This window comes from Chlorocebus sabaeus, chromosome 17 (genome assembly GCF_047675955.1).
Source record: "Chlorocebus sabaeus isolate Y175 chromosome 17, mChlSab1.0.hap1, whole genome shotgun sequence".
Classification (NCBI taxonomy): domain Eukaryota; kingdom Metazoa; phylum Chordata; class Mammalia; order Primates; family Cercopithecidae; genus Chlorocebus; species Chlorocebus sabaeus.
The window spans coordinates 36010446-36024888 of record NC_132920.1 but is presented as its reverse complement, the minus strand read 5'-3'; the positions used below and the strand labels follow the sequence as shown (position 1 = coordinate 36024888).

At 38.1% G+C, this 14443-nt stretch overlaps 1 protein-coding gene across 2 annotated transcripts in view; it reads left to right on the top strand.

Annotated features, from left to right (window-relative positions):
* SRPK1 (SRSF protein kinase 1) overlaps positions 1-14443 on the top strand; it is a 90259-nt gene that overhangs the window by 28331 nt on the left and 47485 nt on the right. For both annotated transcript variants that reach the window (XM_007972817.3, XM_007972816.3), the window contains 4 exons: positions 3241-3359; positions 5224-5332; positions 6030-6117; positions 7292-7379. In XM_007972817.3, coding sequence (XP_007971008.2) covers positions 3241-3359; positions 5224-5332; positions 6030-6117; positions 7292-7379 — 404 coding nt within the window. The remainder of the gene's footprint in view (positions 1-3240; positions 3360-5223; positions 5333-6029; positions 6118-7291; positions 7380-14443) is intronic.

Genomic DNA, 14443 nt, shown 5'->3' with positions numbered 1-14443 from the left:
GGCTGTGGACTTTCCTCAAATGTTCAATGATCTTTAGTTACCTTTTATTTTTATGGATGAGGCATTAGAGACCTGATTGATAAACCCTACGTCCCTTGCAAGGCTTTTTCTTTCTTTCTTTTAATTTTATTTGAGACAGAGTCTTACTCTATCACCCAAGCTGGAGCGCAGTGACATGATCTCGGTCCATTGCAACCTCTGTCTCCCGGATTCAAGCGATTCTCACACCTCAGCCTCCCAAGTAGCTGCGATTATAGGTGCGTGCCACTGCACCTGGCTAATTTTTGTATTTTTAGTAGAGACGGGGTTTCACCATGTTGGCCAGGCTGATCTTGAACTCCTGGCCTCATATGATCCACTGACCTCGGCCTCCCAAAGTCCTGGGACTACAGGCATGAGCCACTGTGCCTGGCCAGCTTTTTCTTTAGGGTAAATAGGTAGGAGGGTACCTGTGTGATGTTTGGTCCCCCTGAATGCCAGAATCTGGACAACTTTACTCTGGGGTACCATCATCTACACTAACAGCATTTGTTCTTTCCAGTTTATTTCATTTTCTTTGGAGAATAGACCTCCCTTTTTTCCCCTGCAAGATAAATACCAGCCTGTCTGCTGTGCAGTGTACAGTGTCAACTCCATTATACAAGCCTTCAGTTAATCTCCCGCCACCCCCTTTTTTTGAGACAAGGTCTACTCTGTCACCCATGCTGGAGTGCAGTGGCACAATCATGACTCACTGCAGCCTCAACCTCCCAGCTTCAAGCATTCCTCCCACCTCAGTTCCCCGAGTAGCTGGGACTACAGGCATGCACCACCAAGCCCGGTTAATTTTTGCATTTTTTTTTTTTTTTTTTTTTTTTTTAATGATGAGGTTTCACCATGTTTCCCAAGCTGGTCTTGAACTTTTAGGCTCAAGGGATCTGCCCACCTTGGCCTCACAAAATGCTGGGCTTACAGGTGTGAGCCACTGCAACCGCCCCATTTCATTAACTTTCATTAAGTTTGAATCAGAGCATCTGTTTCAGAATTCCATCTTAATCTCAAATTGGAGAATGTTGTTCATTCAGACTCCTTATTTTCACTTAGGAAAGTGGGCCAGTGTATTACTAAATAAATTTCCCAAAGACATGTTTTCAGTTACAATGGACATTGAATCGTGCAGTTTTATAGCTAATTTTGTGTGCCCTGGGGGATTAAAAAGAAAATCAAGAATTGAGAAGGTTGGAATGGCCACCAAAAATCTAAATCATTAGTTGCATCAAGGTATTTCTTATGTCTTAATAGCTCAGTCATAGCATGTAACTGGTTTTGCTATTAAAATGTTTTTCTGTTAATTGAATCTTTTGAAAAAATAATCTGATGGAACAGGTTGATGAAAAGGTAAATAAATACTGAAAAATGTAAGATGTATTTTCCTTTAGCCATTGAAAGGAATGCTGTGTACCCTACCTTTTGTTTTTGTTGTTGTTTTTAGACAGAATCTTGCCCTATTGCCCAGGACAGAGTGCAGTGATGCGATTTTGGCTCACTGCAACCTTTGCCTCCTGGGTTCAAGTGATTATTGTGCCTAAGCCTCCCAAGTAGCTGGGATTACAGGTGCCTGCCACCACACCCAGCTACTTTTTGTATTTTTAGTAGAGATGGGGTTTCTTTATGTTGGCCAGGCTGGTCTCAAACTCCTGGCCTCAAATGATTTACCTGCCTCGGCCTCCCATAGTGCTGGGATTACAGGCATGAGGCCCAGAGGTACCCTGCTTTTTTTGCTTAAAGCTCCTAGAAGACAGGCAACTAATAAGTGTCAGAGCCTGAATGCAAATTCAGGTTTTTCTGCTGCTTGAACTTCTCAGTGCACAAAAATTGTGATATAACTAATTGAAGACATACAGAGAAGGAAATCAGTAAATATTTTTAATGCATTATAAAATGAAATATTTACCTATCAAATAAGCTAAGTTTTCAGAATGGGGTAGTACTTAAATACCAAAAGCCCATGTGTGGCTGTGGGGGGGTGTAACTTAGTACAACCTTTTTGGGAAACAGTCATACTACATAAAAATCATTAGAAGCATTCATGGCCACTGACTAGAAGGAAATATTCCAAAATGTTGATAGTTATGTCTTGAAACAAGTGTTTTCCAAATTTTCCTCATTTAACATGTTATTTTTATAAACAGGAATGTTTTAACCCCACTTAGTGGTTTAATTTTAGGGAAATAATTCTAATTACAGTATAAAGATTATCCAAAAGTATTCAACAACTATATTTTTAGTAGTGAAAAATTAGAAATAAGTTAAATGTCCAACTGAGCAGAATGTGCCAAAGTAAGCAGTGATACTTCTAAGGGAAGCTTGTTAAGATTTTTTTTTTTTAGGCCGGGCACGGTGGCTCAAGCCTGTAATCCCAGCACTTTGGGAGGCCGAGATGGGCGGATCACGAGGTCATGAGATCGAGACCATCCTGGCTAACACGGTGAAACCCCATCTCTACTTTAAAAAAAAAAAACAAAAAAAACTTTTTTTTTTTGTTTTTTTTTTTTTTTTTTTTTGGAGACAGAATTTTGCTCTTGTTGCCCTGGCTAGAGTGTAGTGGCGCAATCTCGTCTCACTGTAGCCTCCACCTCCCAGGTTCAAGCAATTCTCCTGCCTCAGCCTCTCAAGTAGCTGGGATTACAGGTGCCCACCACCACACTGGGCTAATTTTTTGTACTTTTAGTAGAGATGGGGTTTCACCATATTGGCCAGGCTAGTTTCAAACTCCTGACCTCAGGTGATCCACCCACCTCGGCCTCCAAAAGTGCTGGGATTACAGGCATGAGCCACCATGCCCAGCCTGCATGTTAAGATTTAAGAGATTTCATAGAAATTAAAAAAGTTTATGATAGAAAAAGCCAGATGCAAATTTGTTTATATAGTATGTGATTACAGATAAATATTTTTATGAAGATACAGCAACATAGTGGAAGAAGATTCAGTAGTTTATCAGTGATTATGTTTGGATATTGAGATTCAAGTAATTTTTCTCCTTTGTACTTTTTAATATTTTTCAGATTTATCATGTACTGAAGTTGTAAAGTATTTTTCTAACATGAGGTAAAACTACAGCTAATGTTTTCCTAGGCGGCCACTTGGTAATACTCTGTTCGTATTATCTGAAGATTTAGTTTTTTGTGGGGAGGGCGGCATTTGATAATGTCTTATTTTCTTCTGTCCAAATGGAATGGGCATTTTTGTATCATTTCTTAGATCTGAAACTCAGCACCGAGGCTCTGCTCCCCACTCTGAGAGTGATCTACCAGAGCAAGAAGAGGAGATTCTGGGATCTGATGATGATGAGCAGGAAGATCCTAATGATTATTGTAAAGGTAAGTTCATAAGGAGGTATGAAGTGAGACATGATCCATCTATTTGCAGTTTCTCATTTGGATGTTTGATCTATCAGCATAAACACAGTTTTATTGCTGTTTACTTGTATCCTTTTCTCTAAAACTTAGGAAATAGTATTTGTTCTTAGTCTGACTTAATTTATCAAAGCCTGATTTTATATTAAATGTTTTTACCTTTTTCCTCTTTAAAAGTTATAATACATATTTACCTTAGAAAATTCCAGAGCTGTGTTAAACAGAAAAGAGTGTAAAAGCCTTCTGCAATGCTATCAGCCACGTATAACCATGGTAACATTTTGGCATATAGATTTTTACAAAATACCTTCTTACTACTTTTTTTCTCATAGTGATGGCTGTTAAGTTAAACTGGAATTACAGACACTTAAATGGTGTCATCAGGTTGCCTGTTATCTTTTCTGTTTCTTGATGAGACTTTCCAGAGTCTTTGGGTAGGAACACAAAATGGAATGTATCATACCATCTAGGAGAAGAACGTGGCCCTTATTGTCAGCTGGCAAAGATAAATATGAAAATACCTTGATTCTTGCCTCTGTTGGCAGCTTTTTTGAGGCCTTCCTCTGTTTTCTTTTTTTTAGGGGTTTTTTTGTTTTGTTTTTTGAGACAGAGTTGCCCAGGCTGGAGTGCTGTGGAGTCTCAGCCTACTGCAGCCTCTGACTCCTGAGTTCAAGCGATTCTCATGCCTCAGGCACCCACCACCACGCCTGGCTAATTTTGGGGTTTTTGTTATTGTTTGTTTGTTTGTTTTTTGTGTTTTTGTTTTTTTGTTTTTGAGAAGGAGTCTCGCTCTGTTGCCCAGGCTGGAGTGCAGTTGGTATGATCTCAGCTCGCTGCAAGCTCCGCCTTCCGGGTTCACGCCATTTTCCTGCTTCAGCCTCTAGAATAGCTGGGACTATAGGCGCCTGCCACCATACCCGGATAACTTTTTGTATTTTTTCAGTAGAGACAGGGTTTCACCGTGTTAGCCAGATGGTCTCGATCTCCTAACCTTGTGATCTGCCTGCCTCAGCCTCCCAAAGTGCTGGGATTACAGGCATGAGCCACCTCGCCTGGCCCTTTGTTTGTTTGTTTGTTTTTGTTTGTTTGTTTTGAGACAATCTCACTCTGTCGCCCGGGCTGGAGTGCAGTGGCACGATCTCAGCTCACTGCAACCTCTGCCTCCTGGATTCAAGCAATTCTCCTGCCTCAGCCTCCCGAGTAGCTGGGACTACAGGCATGCACCATGGCACCAACCAATTTTTGTATTTTTAGTAGAAGACACGGTTTCACCATGTTGGCCAGGCTGGTCTCGAACTCTTGACTGCAAATGATCCACCCTCCTCAGCCTCCCAAAGTGCTAGGATTACAGGCGTGAGCCACTGCACCTGGGCTGTTTGTTTTTATTTAGAGGAACAAAATCCCGTTTGCTTACTTGTTTTTGTTTGTTTTGTTTTGTTTTTTGCTAAATAAACAATTATTCTGTCTCGTAAAAAACACCTGAGACTGTAATTGTAAATAGATATATATTAGATATATATGTTTAGATAAACCTATTGGATTATTGAGAGACAAGAATATTGTGATATACAACCTTTTTATTGTTTTTGGATGAGGCTGTTGTAGGCTTAATCTAAATCATTAATCTTATTCACTTTTTTTATAACATGAAGTCAGTAATACTATGTGGCTGATTTGACTATTAAGGTTTTCTTCTGTTGAATTGATTGTATAAAAGAAACTTTTTGTTGATAAAAGGTATATAGATGTTGAAAAATGTGATGTAAAAATGCCTTTTCTTACCATTGTTTCTCGTCCTGGTTTTTCTGATTTCCCCTGTGTCTTCCAGGAGGTTATCATCTTGTGAAAATTGGAGATCTATTCAATGGGAGATATCATGTGATCCGAAAGTTAGGCTGGGGACACTTTTCAACAGTATGGTTATCATGGGATATTCAGTAAGTTTTAGTGGTTCTGTAAAAGAATTAGTTAGATGATGTCTAAATATGTTTGTCTGAGTTTCCACTGCTGATCCAGACTTCAATCTATCTCTAGCCTGATTCATTTATCAGAATTTTGTTGTTGGCAATAGTCTCTATATTCTTGGAGAAATCACTTTTCTTTTGTGAAGAATCGGTATTATATATCTCCCTTTCTACTTTAGAGACAAGAGTGATTAAATTAATGCTGGTAAAGCTTTTGTCGTTTGATTTTTTGTTATTTTTATCGTTTTCTTTTCATCCAAATATTTCTTCTGGCTGCCTGTGGGAAAATATTACAGCTATTAACCTTTTAGTTTTTGCCTATATACAGATACAAGAACACTTGGAATTTGGTAATATCTTTCCCCTTATTTATCCTCATTTTGAAGTTTTGCTTGAAATTCAGGGAGATATTCAAAAGAAGGATTTTAACTCAGAGAAAATGTTCAACAACTGAGATTATCTGAGAACAGATCTTTTATTCTTCCTACAAATGAAATCTGGCCAGTTAGCATCATTAACAAGTACAAATGTTCCCACAGAAGTAGCTTGTTTGGGCTACAGGGAAACATGAAATCAGTATTTGTCCTTTTTAACCATCTTATAGCTAAACCTTAGCTTCCTAAAGTAAGGGTAGGCTATGTAGTCTTAATTGCCTGTGTTTGTTTCTTAGGGGGAAGAAATTTGTGGCAATGAAAGTAGTTAAAAGTGCTGAACATTACACCGAAACAGCACTCGATGAAATCCGGTTGCTGAAGTCAGTGAGTATTAGATTATATGTATGAATGCAAAGAATTATAAATATATCAAGTTTCATTGAATTAAAGCACACCAAGTGGAGACTCTTCAGCATGGATAATTTTCTCTATAAAGTTCTAGTATCCTTAAAGAGGTTAAGGAAGACAACAATATTTACACATTCCATGCATGTAGTAGGGAACTGGTGGGAAATGCTATGATTAGAATTCTTCTTACACACATGAACCAAAAAAAACCTTTCAAATGAATAAAAATATTCACTGAGCATGTTTTACAGGCCAGGTAACTACTGTCATAATGTTTTTCTTTCCTACTATGGTTAAAAGGAAAGTTGTGTAAATAAATGTATAGCATCTTTTTTGTTGTTTTCAAATATGTTATAGAATACATGATATAAAAATACTGTATTTACTGATTCTATTTATACCTGGAAACTGAGATAAATTCTATCAAAAATGTACTTTTAATTTTGTTTTAAATTAGGAATATGCCATTGTGGTAGAAGGAACTTAAACTCAGAATTAGAAAACCTGGGTTTAGGTCACCTTTACCCCAATACGTTCTCCATGTTACTGTGTTTTTCTTTCTGAGTTTAGATTTTTTATTCATAAAGTGAGAATGTTGCACCAGGAGATTTCTATGGCAGTAGTTTTCTTATTTTCGACTCCTGGCCTCAAGTGATCTGCCTTATTGGCCTCCAGAGTAACTGGGGTTACAGGCACAAGCCACTGCACCTGGCTTAAGACAGTACTTTTCAGAATGTCCATTTGTGACAAGTTTAGGAGCCTTGTACCTACCCAAAAGTAAATTAACATAAATGTTTTTCCATGAAAAAAAAAATATCGGCTGAAATAAACAGTGCTGTTGGTGCTATAGTTGATTCGCATCCTGCAAAAGCTGCTTAGTTCCTCATAGCCTGGTAATCTGCAGTTAATTTGGAGGCCACACTTTGATATCAGGGAGCAAAATAGTTTAGCAAAATTAGAAAAATAGTTCCTGTTGGTTGTATTTCCTCTTATGAATTGACTAAGATTTTTCTCCATTAAAGCTATTGAAATGTTAGTATATTTTAAAGATAGATTTATGTGAGCTCTTTCTTGTAGTTAATTTGCTGTAAGTATTCTTCCCATACCATTTGGCTTATTTCCATGCTTTACTGTCTTTTCCCCACTACAGGTTCGCAATTCAGACCCTAATGATCCAAACAGAGAGATGGTTGTTCAACTACTAGATGACTTTAAAATATCAGGAGTTAATGGAACACGTATCCTTTTAAAAACCTATTTGAGAATAAATCATCCCAATCCCAAAGAAAGGAACTAGATTTGTTGTGTAGATGGCCTTGGTGTCTTTTCTCAAGGCAAATTATAATAAAATTACCTCTTTTATTGTATACTTCTGAACACAGATCTGAATTTTGTCTGATTTTGTGTGGTGTGATTTTTCAGGATATTGCTTTAAGTTTTTTGTCCCCTTTTCAGGCAATTAGACCGAAATCAAAGAAACTTTTAGAAAATGCCTTGTATCACCAAGTAAAGAATCTATGATTTTTGTTAGCACGGAAACTTTAAGGGAAGTAATTTATTATGAAAAATAGTGTGTTGGCTGGGCATGGTGGCTCACACCTGTAATCCCAGCACTTTGGGAGACCGAGGCAGGTGGATAACGTGAGGTCAGGAGTTCGAGACCCACCTGGCAAACATGGTGAAACCCTGTTTCCACTAAAATACAAGAATTAGCTGGGCGTGGTGACAGGCTTCTGTAATCCCAGCTACTGGGGAGGCTGAGGCTGGAGAATCACTTGAACCCAGGAGGCAGAGGTTGCAGTGAGCCGAGATTGAGCCCACTGCACTCCAGCCTGGGCGTCAGAGCCGGACTCTGTCTTAAAAAAAAAAAAAAAAAGATACTGTCTAAAAGAAAGAAAGAGAAAGATAAAGAAAGGAAGAAACTGGGTAAACAATTTAAAGTATGATTGTATTTATTATACTAAGCCTCAACTTTGAAGAGGCTGTGAATGTAGATTATGTTTAGAGTCTAAAAGGGTATAATTATTCGTGTTCTGTTATAATGAAAAACTGACTTGTTTTATGTTTTTATCTGGATTTTTAGAATTGTAGAATTGGAAGGAACTATAGCTGATTTTCTTCACAGGTATCAAAGTGATGTGTGGTGAGCTAATTGAAAAGTTGTTGAAACAGCTATGCTTATAAAGGCCAATCAGATTTTTCAGTAAAAGATGAAGTCGAATCTTACTTAGATTGGAGAATCTAAAATACCTGTTTATAAGCTAGTCTTAAAATGTATAAAGACATTTCATATATTATTTTACTTTTCATGCATGTTTAGCTTCCTTTAATGCACATTCCTAATTGCTGTTGATCTTTTTTTATTTAAAGGAGACAGGATTACATGTGACTGTAGTTTCATGTAGACTATGGGAAGAGATTTGAACAGAGAAGCAGGAAGGAAGTTGGAAAGGAGATAAAACAGTTGATAATGTGGAAAGACTATTGTTCTAAAGTCAATTCTGAGTCATTTCTTAGAAAAATACAAATCACAGATCCCCCAGATGTCTAAAGAAAACTGCTGCAACCATCTTAAAACAGTATCTTGTGCTTATTGTGGTCATTTTGTAGATGGCTTTCTCTCTCTCTCTCTCTCTCTCTCTCTCTCTCTCTCTGTGTGTGTGTGTGTGTGTGTGTTTTCAAAGAATTAAGAATTCTAACCAAGAAATTTTTTTAAAACACACACAGGGTGTCACGATGGCCGTATCTGTTTTTTCTATTATTTAATCTTGTAATGTTTTTCATTGTGCCAGATTTCTTTACTAATTTGCGAAAGTTCCAAGTAAAACTATAGAAATACTCTCGAATCTCCCCGGTAATGCTGAGTACCTTTATTTGACCCTAACTAAGCAAAGAAGGCTTTTTAACTATTGAAATATCTTAGTATGTTTGAATTTCAAGTTCCAAGATATTTTTCTTTTCTTTTTCTTTTTTTTTTTTAGATGGAGTTTCATTCTTGTTGCCTAGGCTGGAGTTCAATGGCACGATTTCGGCTTGCTATAACCTCTGCCTCCCGAGTTCAAATGATTCTCCTGCCTTAGCCTCCCGAGTAGCTGGGATTACAGATGCATGCCACCATGCCCAGCTAATTTTGTATTTTTCATAGAGACGGGGTTTCTCCATGTTGGTCAGGCTGGTCTCGCACTCCTGACCTCAGGTGATCTGCCCGCCTCGGCCTCCCAGAGTGCTGGGATTACAGGTGTGAGCTACTGTGCCCTGCCCTCAAGATATTTTTCAAACATTGCTAGGTGATTTCTCTGTAGCTTCTGTCCATTGATTCCCTATTTTCTTTTCTCCCTTTGTTCTTAGCCATTTTTTCCTTTCTTCATCTTTATCTCCCAGCTGTCTTTGCTCCTGCATTATTTACTACTATTAGAGATTGAAAGGATATAACTCAGAACACTATGTTAAGGGTTAGTAATGGCTCATGTCACTGTCCTGCTCCTACCCATTTTCCCAACATAACATACCCACACAGAGCTGTACATTCACATTCGTGTGTTTATGTTTGTTCAGGCATTTTTTTCTCTGGACCACTATCGTTTCTCATATTAAAATATAAAGGACACTAAACTAGAAAGTTAGTTCTTACAGAATTCCATGTAAACTGGCTCACTCTACTTGCCTGGAGGGTGAGGGGAAAAGAATGATTAAGAAGGAGGACAGTTGGTTTCTCTGTATAATGTTGACATTAGCCAGTCATTATTATCTACCTATATGACTTCCTATGTCTTTAGGATACTTTTTTTTTTCATGCTATATGCTGTCTTTTTTGCTAGCTCCTTTTATTCATAATGTGCCCTAAGTGTGCTTACTCAATAATGTAAGCCTTTTATTTTCAGCCTTTTGTTATTTTCTTTCCACTGTCTCCCCAAGAGATTTTTTTTAAATTTAACCTTGAGATTTCAATTACCAGTGCTTCTGATTGCTACTCATTAGCTTTCTTTCACTCCAGTTATTTGGCTCTTCCTTTTTGCCAATTGATTATGATGTTCTATCAAATATTTTTTTAAGCTACTATATGTTTGGTCATTTTAATATCACTGCTTACAAATTAAAACAACATTTTCAAATTGTAATATTTCTCTCAACAAATAAAAAGCAGATCAAAGCTAGAAACATTAAGAGAATAGCTTTACAATCCTATTTTATGTTTAGTCTTTTTAAGTAATCTGCATTTTAAATAATCTTGTTTTGATAAATTTTTTATTTAATTGCTTTTTAATTTTTATTTATTTATTTATTTTGAGACAGAGTTTCGTTCTTGTTGCCCAGGCTGGAATGCAGTGGCTCAATCTCGGCTCATTGCAACCTCCGCCTTCTGGGTTCAAGTGATTCTCCTGCCTCACCCTCCCGAGTAGCTGGGATTAGAGGTGCACACCACCACGTGCGGTTACTTTTTGTATTTTTAGTAGAGGCAGGGTTTTGCCATGTTGATGAGGTTGGTCTCTAACTCCTGACTTCAGGTGATCCACGCGCCACAGCCTCCCAAAGTGCTGGGATTACAAGCGTGAGCCACCGTGCCCAGCCTATTTAATTCCTTGTTTAAAAACATTTCTTGGCCAGGTGCAGTGACTCACACCTGTAATCCTTGCACTTTGGTAGGCCAAGGCAGGTGGATCACGAGGTCAGAAGTTCAAGACCAGACTGGCCAACATGGTGAAACCCCATCTCTACTAAAAATACAAAAATTAGCGAGGCGTGGTGGCACGTGCCTGTAATCCCAGCTACTTGGGAGGCTGAGGTAGGAGAATCGTTTGAACCTGGAAGGCGGAGGTTGCAGTGACCTGAGATCATGCCACTGCACTCCAGCCTGTGTGACAGAGCAAGACTCCACCCCAGGGGGGTAAAAAAAATTTTTTTCCCAGCAGTATTGTAGGTAAATTTCAAATGTAAAGAAGTAGGAATAGTTTAACAAATCCCCACAGATCCATTACCCATTTCAGGAGTTATCAGCTTATAGCCAGTCTTGTTTTGTCTGTACCTCTTGATAATTCTGTAGCCAATCTTAAACATTTTATCAGTAATTGTTTTAGAGTGCATTTCTAAACGGCAAGGACTCTTAAAATATAACCTAGCCAGTCACTGTGGCTCATGCCTGTAATCCCAGCACCTTGTGAAGCTGAGGTGTTCAAGACTAGCCTGGGCAGTGTAGCAAGACCCTGTCTCTACAAAAATAAAAAATACTAGACAGGCGTGGTAGCTCATGCCTGTAGTCCCAGCTACTTGGGAGGCTGAAGCAGCAGGGTCACTTGAGCCTGGGAGTTTGAGGCTGCAGTGAGCTGTGATAGCACCACTATACTCCAGTGTGGCTGGCAGAACAAGATGCATTCTCTGACAAAAAGATTTGTTAATTAAGAAGATAACCTGAATGCAATTATTATACCAAAAAAAAAATTGGGGCCAGTTTTAGTCACAAGTTTCTCTAGTCAGTGTTTCAATCTCTCCAAATGTCTTGTGCTTTATTTTGTTTTTGTCTGCTGCTGCTGCTGCTACTATAACTACTGCTACTACTGGTTGTTATTATTGTTCTTATTGTTTTTCTTCCTCTTTGGTCTAATTTTTTCTTTATTGTGGTAAAGTACACATAACATAAAATTGTGCAGTCATTACCATCATCCATCTTCATACCTTTTTGTCTTGTAAAACTGAAACTCTACCTGTTAAATGACTATTAGATCTCATTGGTTTATTGTGTTAAGTCCTCTATTTCCTTGCTTATCTTCTGTCTGCTTGTTCTATACATTATTGAGAGTGTGGCATTAAAGTCAACTATTATTGTAGAACTATTTCTCCCTTTAATTGTCAATTTTTGTTTAATATAGTTTGGTGGTCTTTTAATAAGTATGTAAATGTCTATAATTGTTATATCTTGGTGGTATGTTGAACCTTTTATTAATATATATAATATCCTTCTTTATCTCTTGCAACTTTTTCTGATTTAAAGTCTATTTTGTCTGATATTAGTATAGCCACCCCTGATTTCTTTTGGTTACTATTTGCATGGAATCTTTTCTTCAACCTTTCACTTTTAATCTGTTTGTGTATTTGGATCTAAAGTGAGTCTCTTGTAGACAGCATATAGTTGGATCATTTTTTTATATATATATTCTACCAAACCAAAGTTATACTAGCTTTTAGACTAATAATTATTATTTGACATATTGGGTTTTTAAATCATGTAGAAAACAAAAAGAGTTATAAACCATTATTACAATAATACTAGCTTTTATAATTACTCAAGTATTTACCTTCATTGATAATCTTTATTTCTTCATATGGATGCCTGGCTTTGTGTTATTGTTTAGTGTCTTTTCATTTCACCTTATAGGACTCCCTTGACCATTTCTTACAAGACACATCTGGTAATGAACTCGATCAGCTTCTGTTTACATGGGATGTCTTAATTTTTCTCTCACTTTTGAAATACTGTTTTGCTTAATACAGGATTCTTGGTTGACATTATTTTTCTTTTAGTATTTCGAATATATTGGCCCACTGCTTTCTGGCCTCCAAAATTTCTGATGAGAAACTTGCTGATAATCTTATTGAGGATCCCTTGTATGTGAAGAGTCACTCTTCTTGATGCTTTCAAGATTCCCTCTTTATCTTTCAAAAGTTTGATTATAACATGTCTTGGTGTGGGTCTCTTCGAGTTCATCTTACTTGATGCTCATTAAGCTTCTTGGATCCATGTCTTTCATCAAATTTGAGAAGTTTTCAACCATTGTTTTTTTCAAATATTCTCTCTGGCTGTTTCTTCTTTTTTTTATTTTTTATTTTTTTATTTTGAGATGGAGTCTCACCACTCTGTCACCCAGTCTGGAGTACAGTGGTGCAATCTCAGCTTACTGCAATCTCTGCCTCCCGGGTTCAAGCTGTTCTCCTGCCTCAGCCTTCCGAGTAGCTGGGATTACAGGTGCACACCACCACACGCAGCTAATTTTTGTGTATCAGTAGAGACAAGATTTCACCACGTTGGCCAGGCTGGTCTTGAAGTCCTGACCTCAAGTGATCTACTTGCCTTGGCCTCCCAAAGTGCTGAGATTACAGGCGTGAGCCACCGTGCCCAGCCTCCTCCTCTGTTCTTCTGGGACTGCCACAGTGTATATTTGGTCTACTTGATGAAGTCCCACAGGTCCCTTAAGCCTCTTCACTTTTCTTCAATCTTTTTTCTTTCTGTTCCTCACACTTGATAATTTCCATCATCCTATCTTCTGCCTACCCAGATCTGCCTTTGAATCCCTCTAGTTAATTTTTTATTTCAGTTATTGTACTTTTTAGCACCAGAATTCCTTTGGTTTCTTCTTAGTTTTTTTCTTATCCTTATTAATATTTCCATTTTGTTTATATATTGTTTTCTTGACTTTCTCCACATCTTTTGTTCTTTGAGCTTTTTTTTTTTTTTTTCCCCTGAGATAAGGTCTTGCTCTGTCAAGGTCTTCACACCACCCAGGCTGGAGTGTGGTGGTGGGAACACGGCTCACATCAGCCTTGACTACCCAGACTCAAGTGCTTCTCCTGCCTAAGCCTCCAGACTACGGGTGCATACCACCACACCCAGCTAATTTTTTAACTTTTTGTAGAGATGGAGTCTCACTGTGTTGCCCAGATTGGTCTTGAACTCCTGAGTTCAAGCAATCCTCCTGCCTTGGCCTCCCAAAGTGATAGGGTTACAGGAATGAGCCACCACACCTGGCCTGAGCATCTTTAAGACGTTTGTTTTAAAGTCTTTATCTAGTAGGTCTGCATCAAGTCTTTTTCAGGGACAGTATCTATTGATTTATTTTTGTCAATTGAATATGCTGTACTTAACTATTTTTTCATATGCCTTGTGATTTTCTTTTGAAAACTGGACTTTTAAATCTGATATGGTAACTCTGGAAATTAGATTTGGCCATATCCCTAAGGTTTGATGGGGTTTGTTATTTTATTTATTTATTTTTTTCTGAAACAGGATCTCACTCTCTTGCCAAGGCTGGAGTACAGTGACACAGTCATGACTTACTGCAGCCTCGACGTCCTGGATTCAAGCAATCTTCCTGCCTCACCCTTTCAAATAGCTGAGATTACAGTTGTATGCCACTACACCCAGCTAATTTTTTATTTTTTGTGGAGATGGGATCTTGCTATGTTGCCCAGGCTGGTCTCAAACCCCTGGACTCAAGCAGTCATCCTGCCTCGGCCTCCCAAAGTGCTGGGGTTACATGCATGAGCCACTGTGCCTGACCGTGTTTTGTTTTTGTTTTTGTTATGTAGTCTG